At 41.5% G+C, this 22,522-nt stretch overlaps 1 protein-coding gene across 5 annotated transcripts in view; it reads left to right on the top strand.

Annotated features, from left to right (window-relative positions):
* EPHA3 (EPH receptor A3) overlaps positions 1-22,522 on the top strand; it is a 231,936-nt gene that overhangs the window by 134,125 nt on the left and 75,289 nt on the right. For all 5 annotated transcript variants that reach the window (XR_012621584.1, XM_074812199.1, XM_074812210.1 and 2 more), the window contains exons 4-5: positions 19,965-20,120; positions 20,595-20,930. Coding sequence is in view for 4 of the 5 variants with exons in the window: in XM_074812199.1 (XP_074668300.1) it covers positions 19,965-20,120; positions 20,595-20,930 (492 nt within the window). In the remaining variant the exon portion in view is untranslated. The remainder of the gene's footprint in view (positions 1-19,964; positions 20,121-20,594; positions 20,931-22,522) is intronic.

A 22,522-nucleotide genomic window follows, 5' to 3' on the forward strand; every position in this document is an offset into this window, starting at 1 on the left:
TAATCTGTTTTCGCTGCTCAACATTCCTGCAGTCAAGATCAGGCTAGATAGAAGCAAATGCAATTCCAATTTATTTTAATGAAAATTCAGGATTTTTGGATCGTGGCTGATTACAGGTGCTTCTGATACCAATTTGTTGTAAATTATTCTTGTTTTGCATAACCCCTGAACATGTTAATTTGCTACTTAAAACTGCTGCTGCCTGCTGCTAACAATTAGATAACCAGCTTGTCACTCCAAGTTTTTCACCACTGAACTTGGCAGTGTCTAACTCGCCCTCTTTTGTCTAATCTCTCGGAGTCCATCCGCAAAGAGCCAATGTTAAATTTAGCGAACATGAAGACTGAATAATCACATGGATTCCTAACTACTCATCCAGGCCAACTCTTTTCTTGCTTAAGTTGGAACTGTTTCAAGAGCTCTTATAAAACTGAGTTATTTTAGTAATCTGGAATTCATAGAATATTTGGCTATGAAAATGTCATAGTAACTTTTTCCTGTAAATTAGGAAGGATACTACTTAGATATTGCACACGGCTTCTACTTTTTACTTGGACTATGGTATCTTAGTGCAAATGCGTGTTGAGGTAGTAGGCTTATTTGAAAATAATAAAAATCAGATGGGTAAAATGCTAATTAAAAATATTTAGTCTCTCCTCCTATTGTTGTTTTATGATTATTTTCTACTGTTTTCTCTATGTCCTTAAATATTTCTTTCCCTCTTTTTATGGTCCAGTAGAAAATTTACCTTGACGTTTGCTTACAGGCTTAATTTTGAAATTATTTTGGCTGTACAATGCTTTTCTGGGACAGAAATTACCTAATCAAAAGTGTCCCTAGAAAGGGCCACAGGATTTTTTTTTAAACCTTTTCTCAGAGAAAGCTCTCTTTGTAAGAAAACCTAAACTGGTCAAAGGGTAGAGAAAAATGGAGAGGGAGGTCCACTGTATCCTTTCCCCATGTTTCAGATGAAAGGGGAAAAGATGGTTTTGCTTGGTGATAGTTGCTGTTACAGCTTTCTTAAAATAGCTGAATATTAGCCATACACAATGAAACTGCCATGGAGAAGCATTCCTAATATCTGAGAGTTTTATTTTCCTTCCCCCACCACATTGGAAGTCTTGTTATGCTCTTGCAGAGGCTGGAATCATGTTGCCTTAACCTTGTGAGGTAAGCGTGTTGTAATCTAGGAGAAAGATTCTTTTTATAGAATATTTTCCTTTACTACTAGCTGAGCCATAACTCCTATTCTGACTTTGTTGGGCCATGTTTCTTCTGGTGAATTTTAGATAATTATTTTCCCCTCCTGCACATTCAGAGTGAAAGAATTGTAAGATGTGCAGAACTTGCTACATTAGAAGAGCCGGCTCTAGGAGATGCTGTTCCTTCTTCCCAACAATTATCCATTGAGTTTAATCTTTGCTTCTGAACTTTGGAATTGTCCACCTATTAAATTGGGTGAGAGTCTCATACTAAATTGATCATGATAGTATCAGTCTCTGAGTAACTTCTGAAAAGTTGAGGAGTCAGAGAACCATTGCTACAGATAAAGTAAAGCCACTGAGCAGGCAGGGCAGTAACATTTCCAACTGCTTGCAGAGTAGCAGGGGGATTAATATGATTCAAGACAAATCTACAAGCACTGCATCCCTCTTTTCTAAACTGGGATTGTTGGCAGCTATTAAATCAATTGTAAGTATTACAGCTCTTAACTTACATTATTTATCAAGAATGATAGGGGTAGTTGCTGCTAGCCTATTTCAAGTATTTGCTGTATACACATTTAACCCAGTGTTCGCTGTAACCAAGAGAAGAGGGAATAGAGCAACACATTCCTTAACAGCGAGTCCTAACGTAGAAGCAAAGCTTTCCTTGTTAGGGAAGAGTTAGAAAGTGAACTATAGCTGTATCTGAAAGTGACTGGCTTCCTGGTCAGTGCAAATCAGTGTCCCTGTTCATAGCTGGACCTGAACACAGCAGCTCATAATCCCCGTCCCAAGGGGCTCAGAGCAGAGGAGAAAATTGTGACAGTACTGGAGTAAGCTAACTGCCCTTACATTGCTGGCCATGCGTGGTTCAGACAAGGGCATTTTGTCAGTACTGAAGGCAGTCCAAAGGATGTTCACTGCACAGTTCATTTATAAGGTGAGAACAAGCCAAAACAAAGGGTTGTGTGTGCCATTTTCTTGGCACCAGGTGGGCATGTGAGTGCTTAATCAGCTGCTGTGGCGTGATGTTGGATCTGCGGTGCCGGGTTTATAATTGTGTAAAGCTGTCTTAGTCTTACTGCATGATGTGAGTACAGCAGACCACAGCCTTAGTGATATTCATGTTAGTGGAAGATCATTTCAGATTAGTTATGCTATAATATGGCATTTCACTAATGCATTTTGACAGTACCTTCAACATGCAGTTATACTTGCCTATCACAATCGCTTGTTGTATGCTTCTAATCTGACATGCAGCATAGGCAGCAAGGAGAGGAGCAAGAAAAAAGATGTATAAAAGCTTTACTGACTTACATGGGCACTGAGGTTTATATTGGCTCCAGAGCATGTTTATGAATGTTTTTGCATTTATTGTTATGAGGTTTCTATTATACTTCCACTAACTAGATTCATCTGTCTGAAGAACAGAGCCACTTACATAGGAGAAAAACTGCACATGGGGTGCTTACAACTGACACACACTTATTCTGTGGTTTTGGTGGTGAAATGAGAGTTTGTGATCTGCTGAACCATGGCTTTGCAGAAAGACACAGTTTGAGTAACCTCTTCTAGTTGCCCAGTGTTGTCCAAAGCTGAATCCTTGTGCAAGCTCTGGACAAGCTACACCAAGACAGCAGGTTGCCTCAGGAGCTGTCTTCCACCTGAGGTGCACACAGCATCCCAGCTCCAGCTGTGGCCAGGAAGCTTGTATATGCTCTAACCAACCTGCAAAGCCTTTACCTCAGGTGTAGATTGCGGTCTATCCATCCGGGGTTCTCAGAAATGCCCACAGTTAGTAATGGATGTGAGATGTGTAACCACTTACTGGGTCAGGGAGGAACCTTTTCCCTGTTCTCCTCTCTGTGTCAGCTTGTGAGGACAGCAGGGATTCTTAGGATCTCATTTGTCTCTAGGTTTTATATCATATTTGTTGGGGGAAAAAAATAATTTTCATTGCTTTGTGTACCTCAGGATCTTTCTGTAAAGCAAGGCAATTGTATTACCTTCATTTTATCTATCTCAGTGTGGTTCTGGTTTAAGAATCAGAGTCTGGAAGGGGAGTTTCTAGTCCGATCCCCAGTCTACTGCTGGGTGTTCAATTGGCAGTTTTTTCAAATGTAGTATTTAGGGACAAAAACCTCACAGTGTTGTGTATGCTGAAGACCAGTTGTCCCAATCAAAGTCATATTAATAATCATAAAATTATTTCTGTTATAACTTTATTTTTCAAGAACAGACTTTCTTTACTTGATTGTTTTCACTGGAGAAATTAGCTAGTCTGTTTATGTTCAACAGCATAATCCTTGGTATTGTTAGAAATATGCTGTATACCCCATGTCAAATAATTCTGGGGTCATCTGTCCTTTACTATCTATTGCTATGGGTGAGAATGAGTTCAGAAATGTGCTCTGAGGTGAGGGATACTTTGGTCAGTGAGGCTCTGTGCCTTTCCAACCTCCACCTGTTTTGTCTCGAACCTCTGGACACCCCAGGCTTTGCAAGGAAATTTATGAGAATCAGGCCAGGAGGGGGAGAGTTTCTTGCTGCATGACATACAGGGTGGTGGAAGAAAAAAAAAAAAAGAGGACTTAGGTATGCTTTTCTTATAGCTTTGCCAAAAGCAACTGGGCAAGAATATTTTTCAGTTATCTGAACTGATTTGTTTAACTTGATTTTTCAGTTAACAATAAAAAACCCCAAATATTTTGTGTCCAGTCTCTTGGATGCAACAAACCTGATGTTGTTTGGTTTTATGTGCTATTTTGTACTATTTTGCTGTAAGTTTAAATTGTGCAGAGTGCTTTCTTCTAGGTCCTTTTTTGTTCTTTAAAATAATATAAATAAATAGAAATACTGAGTATGTGACTTAGCCAAGAAAGAAAAAAACACTTTTACCTTGTCTTGAGATTTGCTCTACTCTCTATGTCTATAACTTGTTTTAATTTTTGCACATAATAGAAGATTTAAGAGGCTTTATGAAATGATAAAATATAGGCCTTTCACTACAGTTACAACCAGACCAAAATATGTCTGTGCTTGAATATATTGGATATTCTTCAGAGGGCTGATTAAACTACTATTCTATTAATATGCAACAATTTCCTGTGTTTTATATACATCACCATGATGGTATATCACTTACAATCTAAACAGCAGTGGACTGCCCTGACCCAGTAAGATTCAGTTTTTGTTCAATATCCTACCATATAATTTACTTCATTATCAAATGTACCATCAGGTTTTATGACCTGATTTGATAAGAAGTAGTGAAATAGGTCTTTTAGAAACAAATCTCTGATCAGAGCTTTGCTAAGCAAAGTAACCAGCCATAACTTGACTTCCCTATTTCCAAGATGAAGTGGAAAAATTATTTTGAACTCAAATGCAGAGTGTATGGCTCAAAACTGTTAGCTCCAAAGGGTTCTAGAGGGAGTAGGTGGGAATAGTCCTAGCAGGAAAAAAAAAAAAAAACCCACCACCACCTTTTTCCTGCATCAGTTGGTACTGATAGATGCAGAATTTCCTATCTCATGGTGGATTTGCCTAAAGGCTGTTAGCTTTTGGGAGCTTTGTTATGTCCTTTCAGCCTCTTTGGTTTCTGCTTTTGAATTGTTAAAAGCAAGAAGTGGAAAAAAATGAAAATAAAAACAATGGTGTAGTTAAATCCTTTGTGTTTACAATATTCTTCCTTCAGTCAGAAAATGGGATGATGTCTATACAGTACAAGCTTTTGTATAAAACAATGCAGAGTCATGAAATACATTTTAATGCTGTTCTCCAGTTCTTTTCCCCATAAAATGTAGTGGTGTCAGTTTGCTGCTAGTGCTGAGCTTCAGTGGAATTGAAAACTGTTAATTGAACATGTGGCATTTTATACTAGCACACTGTATCATTTGTTAGAGCAAATATATACAGAATGCAATAGTGGAAACTTAGTTTCCTCTCCTTTCTGATGAATTTTCTGCGTTGCAAAGTGAATGCTGTTGGAGAATATTGAGTTCTTGTTGCTGTTACTGTTTGTAAAGCTTCCTCACTACAAGGAGAGATTTAATTCTGTAGCAAATACCCTGTAAAATGCAATACATCAGATTCTTTGTTTTCTAAACAGCTGAGATTCTACCCCCCTTGAATTCACACAGGTATCAGGCTAGTGAATTAAAATGCTGAACTGTGGGGTTTTTTTTTAATTTACATTTAATTGGGTTTTTGTTCAGTGGATAATTGCTTACCCTGCAAAGCTAGACATTTTTAATACATGCATAGAAAATGCATGTTAAGTAATTAAGAGTTCTCTTAAAAAGGGGGCATACCAAGGAATTCCAGATAAAAGCTAAAGCATACAATGTATAAATACTGCACTTGAGTGGTTAGATAGTTTTGCAAAAGCCTTCGGCTTTTCCTGTCAGCTGTGAGAAGAAGATTGTCAGTGCACAGATGTCCCCAGAGGCCGTAACTGTTTCATTTTCAGCCTTTCCACTGGAAGGATGAAAATACAGTCAGTTAAAAAGGCACATGAAGGAGAGAGGTTGTTATGATGATAATGAAGCTGTAATGTTTTGGTCTTCTGGTTAAAGCCTGTCTTTAATAATAACTGAAACCTCTCTTTGTGCCTGTTCCACGTCCTATTAAACATGGTAAAATACAGATGATAACGTCTGTTTATTTGTGGTTATATGTTTAATGGCTGTACAATAATAAAATTGTCCTCTACTTGCATTACCAGGGCTTTTTGAATCTTTGTCCTTAAGGAAATATGTAACAATTTTCACAGAATCACAGAATCATCTAGGTTGGAAAGGACCTTGAAGGTCATCCAGTCCAACCATTAACCTAACATTAACAGTTCCCAACTACACCATATCCCTCAGTACTATGTCGACCCGACTCTTAAACACCTCCAGGGATGGGGACTCCACCACCTCCCTGGGCAGCCCATTCCAACACCCAACAACCCGTTCTGTAAAGAAATGCTTCCTAATATCCAGTCTAAACCTTCCCTGGCACAACTTGAGGCCATTCCCTCTTGTCCTATCGCTTGTTACTTGGTTAAAGAGGCTCATCCCCAGCTCTCTGCAACCTCCTTTCAGGCAGTTGTAGAGGGCAATGAGGTCTCCCCTCAGCCTCCTCTTCTCCAGACTAAACACCCCCAGTTCCCTCAGCTGCTCCTCGTACGACATGTGCTCCAGACCCTTCACCAGCTTTGTTACCCTTCTCTGGACACGCTTGAGTAATTCAATGTCCTTTTTGTAGTGAGGGGCCCAAAACTGAACACAGTCATTGAGGTGCGGCCTCACCAGTACCGAGTCCAGGGGTAAGATCCCTTCCCTGTCCCTGCTGGCCACGCTATTGCTGATACAAGTCAGGATACCATTGGCCTTTTTGGCCACCTGGGCACACTGCTGGCTCCTGTTCAGCCGGCTGTCAATCAACCCCCCCAGGTCCCTCTCTGACTGGCAGCTCTCCAGCCACTCCTCCCCAAGCCTGTAGCGCTGCTGGGGGTTGTTGTGGCCCAAGTGCAGCACCCGGCATTTGGCCTTATTGAAACTCCTACAGTTGGCCTTAGCCCATCGCTCCAGCCTGTCCAGATCTCTCTGCAGAGCCTCCCTACCCTCGAGCAGATCAACACTCCCACCCAACTTGGTGTCATCTGCAAACTTACTGAGGGTGCACTCGATCCCCTCGTCTAGATCATCAATAAAGATGTTAAACAGGAGTGTCCCCAAAACCGAGCCCTGGGGGACACCACTCATGACCGGCTGCCAACGGGAGTTAACTACATTCACCACAACTCTTTGGGCCCGGCCATCCAGCCAGTGTTTTACCCAGCAAAGCGTGTGCCCATCCAAGCCACGAGCAGCCAGTTTTGCCAGGAGAATGCTGTGGGAAATGGTGTCAAAGGCCTTACTAAAGTCAAGGTAAACCACATCCACAGCCTTTCCCTCATCCAATAAGCAGGTCGCCCTGTCGTAGAAGGAGATCAGGTTTGTCAAGCAGGACCTGCCTTTCATAAACCCATGCTGACTGGGCCTGATCATCTGGTTGCCTGCACGTGTTGTGTGATGGTACTCAGGATGAGCTGCTCCATCAGCTTCCCAGGCATCAAAGTCAAGCTGACAGGCCTGTAATTTCCCGGATCATCCTTCCGACCCTTCTTATAGATGGGCATCACATTGGCCAATTTCCAATCTGTCGGGACCTCCCTGGTCAGCCAGGACTGCTGGTACATGATGGAAAGCGGCTTGGCGAGCACCCCAGCCAGCTCCTTCAGCACCCTTGGGTGTATCCCATCCGGTCCCATAGACTTGTGTGTGTCTATGTGATGCAGTAGGTCACTGACTATCTCCTCCTGGATTGCGGGGGGATCGTTCTCCCAGTCTCTGTCTGACTGAGGAGGCTGGATTCCCTCAATACAACTAGTCTTGTTATTAAAGACTGAGGCAAAGAAGGCATTAAGCACCTAAGCCTTTTCCTCATCACTTGTTACCATGTTTCCTCCTGCATCTAGCAGGGGATGGAGACTCTCTCTGGTGTTTCTTTTGCTGCTCACATACTTATAGAAACATTTCTTGTTGTCCTTGATGGCTGAAGCCAGATTAATTTCCAGCTGGGCTTTAGACCTCCTGATTTCCACCCTACATAGCCTCACAGCCTCTTTGTAATCACTGTGAGTGGCTAGCCCCTTCTTCCAAAGGCTGTAAACTCTCCTTTTCTCCCTGAGTTGCAGCCACAGCTCTCTGTTTAGCCAGGGTGGTCTTCTCTGTCTCCGGCTTCTCTTACAGCACCTGGGGACCACCTGCTCCTGAGCCGTTAAGACTTCCTTCTTAAAGAGTGCCCAGCCTTCCTGGACCCCTATACCCTTCAGGACCGTCTCCCAAGGGATTCTGTCAAGCAGGTGCCCCAACAAGACAAAGTCAGCCCTTTGAAACTCCAGGATGTCAGTTCTGCTTCCCCCTCTCCTGACCTCCCTAAGAATAGAGAACTCTATTATTTCATGATTTCTGTGCCCTAGTCATCCTCCAACCGCCACATCATCCACCAGTCCTTGTCTGTTCACAAAGAGGAGATCCAGCAGGGCACCTTCTCTGGTTGGTTCACTCACCAGCTGCATCAGGAAGTTATCTGCCACACATTTCAGGAATCTCCGGGACTTGTCTCGCTCTGCTGTGTTATATTTCCAGCAGATGTCTGGGAAGTTAAAGGCTCCCACAAGAACAAGGGCAAGCGATCATGAGATTTCTCCTAAATGCCTGTAGAATATTTCATCCACCTCTCTGTCCTGGGTGGGTGGCCTATAGTAGACTCCCACTACAACATCTGCCCTGTTGGCCTTCCCCCTGATTCTAACGCAAAGACACTCCACCCTGTCTTCACTACACTTGTACTCAAAGCAATCATAACAGTCCCTAACATGCAGCACCACCCCACCGTCTCTCCTTCCTTTTCTATCCCTCCTAAAGAGCTTGCAGCCATCAATTGGCTCACTCCAGTCATGGGAGACATCCCACCATGTTTCTGTTATACCCACTACATCATAATTTTCCTGTTTCATCACGGCTTCAAGCTCCTCCTGTTTGTTACCCATGCTGTGTGCATTGGTATACATGCACTTCAGATGGGCTGGTGTTTTGGCCCCTTCCCCCTTCAAATCTAGTTTAAAGCTCTGTCAATGAGCCCAGCTAAGTCCTGCCCCAAGATCCTCTTCCCCCTCTGGGACAGGTGCATCCCATCTAATGCCAAAAGGTCTGGCATCCTGTATACCAACCCATGATTGAAAAATCCAAAGCCCTGACAGTAACACCAGTCTTGGAGCCACAAGTTCATCTGTTGAGTTCTCCGGTATTCTTCTTCATCCATCCCCACAGCTGAAGGGATGGAGGAGAACACAATTTATGCCCCTGACCCCTTAATCACTTTCCCCAAGGACCTGAAATCTCTCTTCGTTGCTTTAGGACTTCTCCTGGTAATGTCATCGCTACCTACCTGAAAAACCAAGAGAGGGTAGTAGTCCTTGGGTCTCACTAGAGCGGGGAATTTTGCCATGAGGTCCTTGACGCGGGCCCCAGGGAGGCAGCAGACTTCCCTATGGAGTGGGTCTGGTCTGCATATTGGGCCTTCGACACCCCTCAGAATGGAGTCACCCACTGCAATGACTCTTCTGGGGTTGTTTTTAGAACTGGTTTTAGCAATGCTGACTTTTAGCATTGCTGACTGCACCGAGGTATTTGAAGGCTGGTAATCATGAGTTAAGCCTACATTAGCAAGTAGAGTGGCCAAGTAGGAGCAGATCAGTAGTGTTAAGCAGCTGGTATGGAGGTCCCTGTGCCAATACTATAGCCATTTCAGCACATTTTACTCAAGAGTATCTCTAGTCAGGTCCAGTAGGCTCCCTGGAGCAGGGAGCGCCTCTTCCAGTGTACCTATTAGTGTGCTCTGAAGACACTTTACGTTGTGAACCGTGTGATGTCAAGAGGGGAGTACTAGGATTTTGCTCTAAAAGTGCTCTCCAGATCTGAACTAAAACACTTGTGTAGATGTACCCATTAAGTTACATTAACAGCATCACTAGCAAAGCAATGCTGTTTCTTGTATGCTGTTACAAATTACAGCTGTGTTCTGATACACTAAATTGCATCCCAGACAAGTAATGGCAGCAGCTTATACCATAGGCATTCTTTCATACAGTTTAAGCTCCTGTGATTGGAGCATCATTTCTCTTCTTAAGAGCTTCCCTTTCCCAACACCACCTCTCAGTGAATTCAAGGAGCAATATGTCAATGGCTGGCAGTGAAGCTAATAGTAAGGGATTCAGTAACCCTCATCCAGTGAGGCATAGACACACGATTTTAGCTTTCTGTCTCCTGTTAATCTCAGTGTTTAAAAATGCCAACTTTTTTTTTTTTTTTTTTTTTTGGTAAGAGAGGACAGTATAGCTTCCTAAACCTTGAGGCTTATATTTGTCTAGCCATGTATTGCCTCAAGTGGTTGCATTCAAAAATATCTTAAAATTGGGGAAACAGTCCACTGTCTTTTGGATACTTCTGAAAATTAGAGACAAACGGAAAGAAATAACTTTGAGATGTGACAAAGTGAGATTTCATGAAAAATGAATGTATAGATATTCTAACCACTGGCCATTAATTGAGCTTTTTTATTTTTATTTTTTTTACCAGCAGATGGAATATTTCAGCGTTATAAAATTGATTGTCTTTTTTATGTTAGTGGGCTGCTCGTGACAGGTACTGGATTGACAGGTACTGGATTAACAGCTCCAGAAACCAAAGTCTTCTCTCTTTATCAACAAAACAGGTTCAGCGAGGGCGTAAGGAACATAAGCTTTCCCCACACTACTCAAGCAGTATGCCTCAACCCTGACCCGAAAGAATATCTCTAAGGGGAAAGGCATTTGTTAAATTTCTTTTCCAATTAATTTGACAGCTCTACTGAGACTACTAACAAAAGTACTAATTCATGCTAATTGCAGTACTGGACCTATGTCATTGGGGAGCTGGGCTGAGCTCTTCATAACATTACACAACCCACCAGGCAGCATTTTGATTAGGAGGTGTCACTGGAAGAAAGAACATTGTATTTGGAGCCTGTTCTGCATTAATTTTTTCACCCACAAGCTGTGGACAGTAACGCTCCCCTGTATGCATTAACAAGGGTAGAAAATTGCAAAAGAACATTCAGCCTCAGTAAATGCAAAATCATCTTCCTTCTCTCCTAGAGAGCAAATGTAGATTTTTTTGTACATCTGAATTAGCTGTTTTGGCTTGGGATATGTGCATTGATACAGGCAACTGGGAGAGGTAAGCCTAGTCAATGGATTGCTGGAAATAAAAAATGAAACAAAGCCCCAAATGTGTTAGAAACAGAGGGTAGGGGATAAAATATAGTCCAATATATAAATCAGTCAGTTTCATCAGAAATGTTATGAAAGGAATAAGAACATTTTCCACCTGATAAATGACACTGTAGACTAGAGATGACTATAATCAAAGGCATAGAAGATATTTCTATAAAAGCTGATTGAAAATTTTCTGTTTGTTCATCACAGAGAAGATGAGTTCAAAATAGATCTTTGTAATGTAAGGAATGGCTTAGAGAGGATACAGCAGGAGCAGCTGGTCTCCCTGTCTCATAATAAAAACTAAGGATACATTGATTTGGCTAAAAAGCTACCAAATCTGAAGGTAAACTGAAGGAAGGATGTATTTTTTCACTTCACATTGACTATCTAGGCTGGAGAGGAATGTTAGAGAAATTCATTGAGACCAATAATTAGCAAAAAAACCATTGGATATTCTACATGAAGAACAGTACAATAGAGGATTATTGTAATTAATCTTTGTTTAAAAAAAATAGCAGATATATATAGAACCTTGCATTCCTAGGTTTTTGAAATAATATCTAGGTTGTAGGGATGAGGGTGAAATAGTGAGGTATGGCAAATGATCATCCCCTGTTGGCCTTTCTCTTGCACTTTCATATGGTGCTACCATTAGATGCAAGATAGGCACATGGGCAAATGCTAGGGCTAGATGTAATCTGTATGACAGTTAATTTGTTGTTCTTTATTATATTGCCTTTCATATTGTTAATCTGGCCTGGCTCAGGCACAGGGAAAATATATAAACATCCCCAGGTTATGAAAGTTGTTTTTCACTTATTAGCTAAATCTAGCCTGGGAGGATTACTGGGCACTATCTTGATTTTTTCCACTGAGATGGAAAGCAAACATCTTCCCAAGAGCTTGTGTCCTGTGGGACAGAGGCTGCCATGTCTACCAGGTCTGTTTGGTTTGCTTTGGAAGCGGGGGGGGGGGGGGGGGGGGAGCGGGGGGGAGGGTTGTTCTTGTTTGTGGTTTGGGATTTTTAAATGTTTTGGCATAGAGAGGGGAGATTGAGAAAAGACTAAACCAGACCAGTACCATGGTTATCCCTTTGTGGCATGCTCGGCCTGATGTTAGAAAACATTTATTGTTTGTAGCTGTTGGGATCCTATATCTAGTTTGCCTTTGAGGCGTCCATAGTGTAATTTTAGTTCAAGGAAAAAGTATCTCTTTACCTTTTATCCTTGACAAGTAGTCATTTCAAACTTCCTTGTGTGTGTGTTTGTACAACTTTTTTTTTCCTGTTTGAAAAAACCAGGATTTTGAGTTGATACTGGTGGGGATTTTTTTCCTGGTATTTCTTTAATTTAGATTTTTTTTTTTACATTGCTTCTTGAATTAGGAAGTTATTTTTCATCTCTGTGTGGATTAAATTAAATTTTAAAAAAACAGAACATGGAATTTCTTTGTTTGACAAAATGATAGCTTAATACAGCGTAGTATGTCCAGGCTTTGCTTCAGGAAAACATCTTGTTTAGGGAGAGTGACAGTGCTTATAAACATGGGTTTATTAAATTCCCTGTTTAAATACTTGTTTAAGTGTTTCACTGAGTATGGGTAGAATGAAGGTAGAACTTTGTTTATTTTGCTTTAACTCTGAATCAAGGCTGTGGTTCGCAATGTTTTCCTATTAATGAAAGATTTCTTTTCCCCAAAAGTGCCTGCAAATAAGCTGAAATGCCTTATGCCTTTTGAAATAAGATATCTGTGTACCCACAAGCAAGAACATCTTTGCTGTAATGCTGTGTTTTAGACCTACGATCATTGACATTGCACTTTCAACAATATTGCTGGTAGCAATCACGGCTGTAATGCACTTCATAAAAAGAGATACAGAAGCCTGCAAGGCATAATGTGGAGCTATTACAGACTGCGGTTGAAAGGTGCAGTGTTAGTCCCTCAGGATAAAGCTATCTCTTATGTACATATAATTAATATGTCTGCCAGTAACAGTTATTAAACAAAGAACAGGAATTGTTTCTGCTGAATGACTTGACCTGGGAGTAAAGCCAATTTTAAAAGCATCTGATTAAAATACGTTAAGGTCACAGATCACTATAAAGTATGAAGTGGGGAGGAAAAAGAGAAAATTTACTCATGAGTAAGATTAAATACTACTGAATGTATTTTTTTATAGCAGCAGCTTTCAGGTGTAAAAACTGAAAAGTTCTCAATCCGAGCAGTATTTTTCTAGAGGCAATTCATTGTCACATTGCACTGAATCCTTGCCCCGTGCATACCGCACGGTCCATCCTGCTAGCACAAAGGCTGGAGGGGTTGGAAAGAGTGGAGATCGTTTTCCGAGCCCTCAGATTTTTGGCCTCTTACTGTTGGAGAAGGTTTAGGGATAGGAAAGAAATTGCATCAGTTTTGTTAACTGTTGATTTCTTCTAGCGGTGGACAGCTGCAGTAGTTCTTCAAACCTGTCAGCGCCTTTGGCTGTGATTACTGTATTTTCCAGTCTAGAGATACAAAAGTATACATGCTGCATGTTTCCTTCAGCAGTAGTTTCCCCCTCAAAGATAAGTTATAGTAATAAATAGTTGCATTTTTCCAGCACTATTGCACAGCTAATAATTAAAGAAGTGGTGGGAATACACTTTAGCATTTAAAATGCAACTTTTAGTTTTATGCCTGCATTTTCAGAGTAAAAAGTACGTCTCGTGAATGGAAAAGATGATTTGAGATTTTATTGGTTTGCTTATAATGCTTAGCAAAAATAGCTAGCTTGCTTCTGCTGCTGGTCCCAGCACTACCTGCTTCGTAATTATTTCAGGTATTTTGTGTAGTGTGCTGAAGACTACAGGGAAGGCAATGTAAGAATACAGAGAACACTAAGAATAATTGTAAGTTTTTATTTCTCCAACAAACAGAATAGAGGCTGTCCCTGCAGCTCCTCCTCTTTTTCCTCCCTAGTACTCACAGGGAGTTGTCAAAGCGTAGCAGTGACATTCAGCCCTGTACCTTTACTTCTACTGTAAGGCAGTACTTAGCTTTGAGACCTACTCCCTTAAGTGGTGTCTTACTGTTTATTCAGATCTGGTGACAAAAATTGTGCCTTAAGTTCAATGGAAATAAGAATCAAAAATACACTGTAATTTTTAGAAGCCTATCTGGGCTAGGTCGGTGCGCAGGAAGGTACCTAGAGACCCAGGAGAGAGAGAGAGGGTGTGCGCATACGTCACGCCATAGATTATGTGGCTTTTCATATCCTAATGGACAGTGGGAGCTGCTGAAGATGCTTTCCCTGCTCTGAGGGATTTTGTAGGAAATGTGCATTATAAAGTAGTGTTTCCTGCTGAGCGGGGTTCTGTAGTGAACAAGGGAGGAAAAAATGAGACAATTTCAGTGTTGTGAATGACATGTGATACAAACTGAGGGCGGGATGACTCAGGACAGAATTCTACCTTCATTCCCTACACTTCATATATCTGAGCCAGAACCATACCGTATCTATCTAACGTTATTTTTATCATAGCAAGAGTAACATGTACGGCTGGGTATAATTTGTGACGGATGTGTGAAATGAATAGTTTTTAAATCTTCGTTTGAAGTTAATCACGATTTTCACCTTTTTGTTGTTTCTCAGAGATATAAAAAAGCACAAGAAGGGAAAGAAATGACTCGCCCAAAGAATATAAAATGGTTTTGAAAGTTTTATAAGGTTAATCTATGCTGCTTGTTATGCCATCCGTTTTCACAAGCTGACAGCTGTGTTACAGTTCATTTTGCATATGCGCGTGTATGTATGGGTGGGTGAACGTGCAATTCTGTTACTGGTGATAAACATAATGCTGTTAGCATCTCTAGAGCATGACTGTAATGTGCGTAGCGAGAAAAAAGAGCCGTGGTAAGTTCTTCTAAAAGGGACTTGAGAACATTGCAAAGATGAAAGGCTCTACATGGGCATCGAGGTGAGCCAGTCTGTAGCATTCACTTCCCAGCACACCTGCACAGCCAAAGGTCGTCCTGTGGCTTCGGGTCCAGCATAAGGACCTCCGCTGCTGCTCACTGGCATTGCCATTTTCACACGTGACAGTGAGAGTGGTTTGCACAGCCTCTCTAACACGGACCACACGCATGGGGGATGCTTCTCTGTCCTCTCTCCAGGGGACAGGGACAGGAGGCTCGTCACAGGGTTGCTGTCATCCCTCTTGCTAACACATGCTATGAGGAAATGTTAAGGTATCCATGAGCTGTACAGGTTTATGATCGAATTCCCTTCTTTTCTAAATGCTGCAGTTTAGTGCCACAATGGCATTTCGCTCCCAGGCTATTTTATTGAACAGCAGAGGAACAACAGAAGAAAACACTCGATTGCTTGGTGGATGCTGCCCATTGCACGCCCAGTTTCATGGCTGCGTATATCTGCTTCCAGTGCATTGCAGTGCTTGAGCCTTGCCTCGGAAGCATCGCACCTCTACTCAGAGCACAAAAAGCAGAGTTCCTGTAGGACCAGGGACTGCAGCTCATTTTCCAAATAAAGAGTTGCTTTGACCTTGTACAGGGAAATGGGTCTTGTCAGGCCTGGAGTACCAAGGCTGGGAAGTGATCCGCTCAGGCAGCGCGGGCTCAGGTCGTTAGCTGGTATTTGCAGCTGGGAATTGGTGGTATTGCTCTGTGTATAGGGGGCTGCAGGGTCTGAATACTAAAATGTTCCTATTGACTAATAGCTTTATATTTTAATTTAAAATTCTTTCAAATTAAAATAAATCATTTAACCCTTATTTAGGACCATGTTTTCATCTCAAACAGGGCAGAGGAAAAATTCACTTTGCTGTTGAAAAGACAGTGACATTTCTTGAAGCAGTAACTACCATAGATTGTTCCATGTATTTGTTTGTTTTTTTTTTTTCACTGAAATAACTTTCCCCACTCTCTGTCTCAGAGACAGGCTCATCAGTTATAGCTCAAGGAAATTCATTTTCATATGGTAACACAGACAACTGCAGTCCTGAAATTCTTACCAGTAGGTGACTTTGATAAAGTCGGTGTGGCTGGCACTCAAATAAAAGAGATTGAAATCAGACTGCATACAATTTTAAAATAATATTGCAGTTTGGACTTATCACAAGAGTCACCAGGGACAACAGGTATTGGGCATCTGACTTGAGGAGACCTGAAAAAGCCTTGCTGTATAGTTTATATTATGTATGTAAAAAGTCTCGAGATTTCTTTTGCTCACTTTTAGTGTACCAAGAGGTTTTTCTTCCTGGCCCATTGCATCTACTTCCTCTCACATCGTTACCCCTCGTGAAGGAAAGGAAAATTTCTTAGCTTTTAGAATAAGATGTTGGAAAAAAGTAACTGCTGTTCACAGCTGGTTCCCATGCTGAAATTACAGATTCTGTGAAGACTTCCTATGTTAGTCCTCCTATTTTCAACATGACTGAAACCAAAGCCATGGTATTCACCTCAGAAAGTCAAACCCTCTTCCATCAGTTCATGTAATCCAATTTTTCTGACACACAAAAAAAGAATGCCTTTTGAAGTAAAGGCTTCACTTTCTTTCTCTTATATATCAGAATTAAAAAATGACTAGGAAAAGAATAATAGTGAGTACATTGACAACATTTTCTATTGGCACCCCTCTTTCCAAGCTTCAATTTCAAGTATAATTGCATTTTTCTTTCTCCTTTGGGCTGCAGTTGTGAATAATTTTAAATTGCTCTGACAGACAAAGACAGAAAGTGTGAGACAGCCTGAGGGGAAGACATGAGATTGGGATGCCCTTGCTAGGGCATACCGAGGCAGCAGGGATGCGACCGGCTCATCCCCCCACCCCAACTGCTCACTCTGTACCGCGATAACAGAAGTGTGACATGATGAAATCCCTGTCCCTCTGGAAAAGAAAAAGGCAGATCTCATGTTATCAGGGTGCTTCCTGCATGCTTCTCTTTTTTATTTCCTTATTCCCTGGCCCCACACCACCACCACCTTTACTTAAATGTGATCTACAAGTTTTCACCTGAGGGACGAGACAGACATTTATTAAAGGAGCAGTTTGATTCCTTCCTTTCTCTTTCTCACCCCACAAAATCTGTCCGTTTCTTACGCAAGCTTGTTTACTTATGCTAAATTCATTGCTCTATTAAAATGTTGGTGGTAGGTGCTTTGAAAGTGTCCAAAATAAATAGTTTTACTGTAGTTCCATCCTGTAAATGAATGCTCATATGTTACGATGCTGTGAATAAATTATGCTTAATAAGCAGTGGAAATTCTGTCTTTTAGGAAGAGCAACCACATGACAAGGGTTCAGTTTTAAGTTACTCATCTTTTTCCATTCTTCACACTAAATCAGTATATAAAATTATTAAAAAAAATTAAATTATATTGTATGTATTCATAAATACATATTTGTCTCGCCTATGCCTGCCCATAAATGTAAAAATGTCCCTTTAAGCTGAGTAAATATGATTAAGCAAAACCATTTGAGTTTAATACCTGGCAGTAAACTTCCACAGGAAGTTTTGCAATTAGCTGGACAGATGTGGTGTGATGTTTATTCCTTAATGTGTTTGGTTAGTTACTAGCACTGGTAAGAGCGGGATTGGCATCTGTTCTTTTCTGCCAGGTTCGTTGTCTTAGGTCCAGGAATAGCTGTGCAGTGGCCAGAGGTGAGTTTGAGCCTCCTCTGTCAGCCAGAGGGAGACCCAGGAGGCTTGCTGTAGGTACTACACATTTGGGAGGGAATGAGATTTGAGTCTTAAAAGGCTGCAACAATAACAACAAAACCAAAAAAGCCAACGCTGTTTCCTGCTGCATTTTCTCCTAGTGGAGGTGTTTAAGAGTAGCTTAGGTTTCCTTTATTTTCTCAAGTTAAACAGAAATCCCCAAACACCTTTGCAGCCTTTGAGGAGGCGGAAACACAAGAAACGCTGTCTGAAGGAGGACAGGCTGTGCCAGATCAGGCAGGTTGGCATTAGGCTCTGTGAACTTTGCCACAAGGTCATTTTTAGCAATCCTGCTTTCACAGATTGCCTGTTGGACCCCCGTCTCAGAGACTCAAACTCGGGATTGTTTCCTCAGGGCTTGCGGGAGAGAACTACAAGTAGGAGGTGTCTTTCCTTTGCTAGTGTGGAAGTCGGAGGTGGCAGCTGCAGCCAGGAGCCTTGAGTTGCAAGGGCTGCGTTTCACGCTTCTCACACTGTGTTTGATGCAGTGTGAAGAGGGTTTCCAGAGTAGGACGAATGACTGTACAGGGGTTTGTTCTTTCTCTCTACTTGCCAGTGCGTTTCACTCAGGTGTGTGGCACCAGAAACTAATCAACAAATTTGTCTAACCCAGACACTCAGTTAGGTTTTGGTTATAGACGATAATGTGGAAGCTGAACATCCAGTTTAATGCTGCAGCTTCCCTCTCTCCTTCATCACTTAACAGAGATGCTGGGATTTTTATTCTGACTTTTTTTCTACCTCAGGCTGCCCATCCAAACACTTTTCTGTTTGGGCAGTGCATGAATGAACACAAAAGACCACATGGTCTTGTATCTTGGATTTTATGCTACGTTTATAAATCTACTGATCTCCATAAGCAAAACCGAAAAGTGTGTCCTTGTTTAGGCTTATGCTAAGACTGGTGAACCCATTCGTTTGCCTTCAAATTAGCATTTAATTCAGTGACAGGTCCTGGGAAATTTTATCTAAGCTTAACTGTCTGGGCCTCAGACACAAAAAGTTGTGTTTTTCTTCGTATTACTCATTTTTCACATTATATTTGTAATGAGAATATACTGGAGTTTTCCTAGTGTGCTTGTGCATCAGGCAGTGTTTACTGTGGAACCAAAGTGTAGCTAAAGGTGAACGCATTTTAAGATGTGCTCCCTTCTGTTACGTTGTCTGTTTGTGTATGGATGTTGTAGGTTTGAGTAGAGACCTCCTGGTGACCAGTGTCAGCCAGAATGCTTTTACTTGGTAAATTTTATTTGGAGAAGGATACATGTCTTGGGGGGAAACAGCAGATGAACAGTACCATCTACTGATTCTTATCTGGTTTTGGTCTCTTTTTTTTTTTTTTTTTCAGCTGGTGATAGCATCTTGGTGGAAAGAAGTCAACAGTGTTATTTCACTGCATGGGTTTTTCCTAAAAAGTTATTTGTGAAATTGTTCATTTCTGTAACTTACTTCAAAGGCTGTTTTTTTTCTGATGCAAACATGGTCCTGAATCAGTCTAAAATGCAGCAGGAGTCAAAACAGAGGGATTGTGCCAGTGTTAATGAAACACCACCACTCAGAGTTTGTCCGAAGAAGCTTTTGTGGGTTCAAGCACTGTCCCTGGAGTACTGGGTTAATGTACAAAACATCCTCCTCGTACAGACCATGAGAGTTCCTGATAGTATCAGAAGCAGTTCATTGAGCCTGATGCGTGGTCCTTGAGAAATGGAATAGATCTTTTGCTGTTCAGGTTATTTTATTGGTTTTGGCTTGCTTAGTCCTGCTGAACTTGAGAGACGTAGTTTACAATTAGTGCGCCCTTGTAAGCAAACCTTGGCAGCAAAGAGAGGATAAAGCTAGCTTCTTATGCAGGATAGGGCCAATGGTTTGGTAAATTAACCAGAAGAGAAGAAAAATAAGTGAAGTCCTCAAAATGCAGCATAGAAAATGTTTCTTAGTGATGCAATACACTGTTTTGTTTTCCAGGCAGAATTAAATGCAAGTCCAAGTTGATGCATGAAGAGCTCCATTCTACCGAGATGTTTTATTTCCATCAGCTTTCTCATTATGAGAAAAATCTGTATTTTTAGACCGTAAATGTCTGCAAAACATGACCTACATATGGATAGATCCCAGGGCAGTAACAAAGTCACATGTTAAAATTGAGGAGATGTCCATGGAATTTAAAACTATACTCCTGTTATTTTGCAGCTTGTCGCCCTGGGTTCTACAAAGCCTCTGCTGGCAATGTGAAGTGTGCCAAATGCCCACCTCACAGCTCTACCTACGAAGATGCGTCTCTGAACTGCAGGTGTGAAAAGAATTACTTTCGCTCTGAGAAAGACCCTCCATCCATGGCTTGCACCAGTGAGTAGCATCATTATGCTCGGGGCTGTCATTTTTGCTCCTCCATCTCTATCTTAGCAGCTTGCTTGCTTCCTCTCATGTCCCACTGCAGTCAGCCATCCACTGCCTCCCATGTCTTCTTACATGTTGGACAGGCTACCAAAAATTGGTGGGCTGGGTTTATGTCTATTTTCATTTTCTCCTTGTTCTCTATCAGAGTTGAGAAGGAGAGCTAGGATTTTCAAATTGCTCCTGATATTTTCAGCCCTCAGTCCTGAACTGCACCCTGAGGGTACTGTCTGTCTATAAGAAAACGTGCTCCTTGATAGTCTATGGCTGTAGGCCAGTGAAATATTTCAGGACTCTCTACAGGAAATAACTAGGAGAGTTTGGTTATTTATGTTTTTGCCTTTTATATTTTTGCACCCTTGTTAGAGCCCATCTTAGAGCACTACAGAAAATCTCATCCCTCTGATTTCCTGTTTCCTTTTATAGGACCACCATCTGCTCCAAGAAACGTTATCTCTAACATCAATGAGACTTCTGTTATCCTGGACTGGAGCTGGCCTCTTGACACTGGAGGTCGGAAAGATGTCACTTTCAACATCATTTGCAAAAAATGTGGAGGAAACATCAAGATGTGTGAGCCATGTAGCGACAATGTCCGATTCTTACCCCGTCAGGCTGGACTCACCAACACCACAGTGACAGTAGTGGACCTTTTGGCGCATACCAATTACACTTTTGAGATTGATGCAGTCAACGGGGTGTCTGACTTGAGTACACTTTCCAGACAGTTTGCTGCTGTCAGCATCACAACTAATCAGGCTGGTGAGTCTCTTTTTGATTACCCTTTCTTTGCTCAAAACTACTGAGGTATATGTACCTTTCTTTCCTTTCCCTGTTTTACAGGAGCTACTCTGACCGCTTGTGTGCTAGGGTAACTAATTGACTGGAATATGCTAGTAAAAGTAAAAGCAGAAACAAACCCAGTGTGTGTTGCTGTCAAAGGGCTTGGCAGCATGATTGTTATGATTAACTCCCAGTTCCCAGTTAATAGTCTCTAATAGCAGACTCATATGATTCCTTAGCCAGAATGTGTTTTATTAATAAAACCAGATTTAATAAAACACTCATTTCAATAATCTCCAACATAAATTACTGTAGTAATCTTAGTGATTAATTTTGATTAAATAGAAGTGAAAAAATGCTTTGATGTTAGACACGTAAAAAGCTAACATTAAATTAGAGAGGTTTAAAACACTGCGCTTTTTTTTTTTCCCCCTTTACAAGTTGTCTCACCAACTCTGAATTATTGCCAACATGATGGGGGTGTGGAGCTGAATACTGAATTAGGTCCTGGTGTCGTAGTTGATAATGTACAAAGGGACTGCTCTGCTTCTGTGGAGACTTATTAAAGTCATTGAGGCCCTGCATGAGCACAGCAGTATGCCCTGACTGTTGGATCAGAGCTTTTGTCACTGCTGCACTATTCTACCATTTGCTTCTCATTTGACAAGGTTCCATTTATCTGAAAGATGTGAAGAATCTAGGCTCTTCTCTAGCATTTGTTTAGGTACCCTTTTTTTAGGAGCAATGTTTTCCAGTGAAGAGAAAGACTAGGTCCTGAAATTTCTGTAGTTCTGCTCCATGCAGTTCACCATCAGGAGGCTTTGTACTGAAGGTATGCCTGTGTGCAGTAAGTCTTCTCCCACCTCCTTCCATCCCACACCCATCCCCAAAATACCTACATTTCTGTCTTCCTCAAAGCACAAACCAAGTTAACATTGTTCTAAGTAGACGTTCTCCTAGTGAGCTACATTATTGCAATGTTTTTCACTAGAGAGGATATATCTCTTCTCCTCAGATCACAGATCAGCTTTAGTGGGAGGCATATAAATGTGAGAACAGACTGTTTCCTGACAGCAGTCACTACATTTCCAAGTGCTCTGGAGGACGGTCTAACTATGCAGTAGGCAGACAGAGGCTAATCTACCCAATTGAAACATCTTCTCGTGATCTCTTTCTCATCTAGGCATTGACTTCAGCTCTGAAACTAGCATTTTATGCCCATTCCAAACAATTTGCTACTGCTATAGTTACATTTTTTTTGGACTGGATGATCTTCAAGGTCTTTTCCAACTTAGACAATTCTGTGATTCTGTGACTTGAACAACCTTTGTTTAGTTGCTCTCTTTTCTTCTGTTATTTTATACGAGCGATATTGCCTTTCAGCCTGTTCTTCACCGTAGCAGTTAGAAGTCACCTGGGGACACTCCTGTCTAGGATCAGTGAAAGGTATTTCTCTGCAGAGGCCTCCTGCTTCGCGGTGTGCTTCCCCAGGGCCCAGAGCTGGCTGCCATTGCACTGTGATGGAAGGTGGATTTTGATTTTGTTTTGAAACACACAGTTCCTGTGACATG

The sequence above is a fragment of the Strix aluco genome, chromosome 2 (genome assembly GCF_031877795.1).
Source record: "Strix aluco isolate bStrAlu1 chromosome 2, bStrAlu1.hap1, whole genome shotgun sequence".
In the NCBI taxonomy this organism is placed as follows: domain Eukaryota; kingdom Metazoa; phylum Chordata; class Aves; order Strigiformes; family Strigidae; genus Strix; species Strix aluco.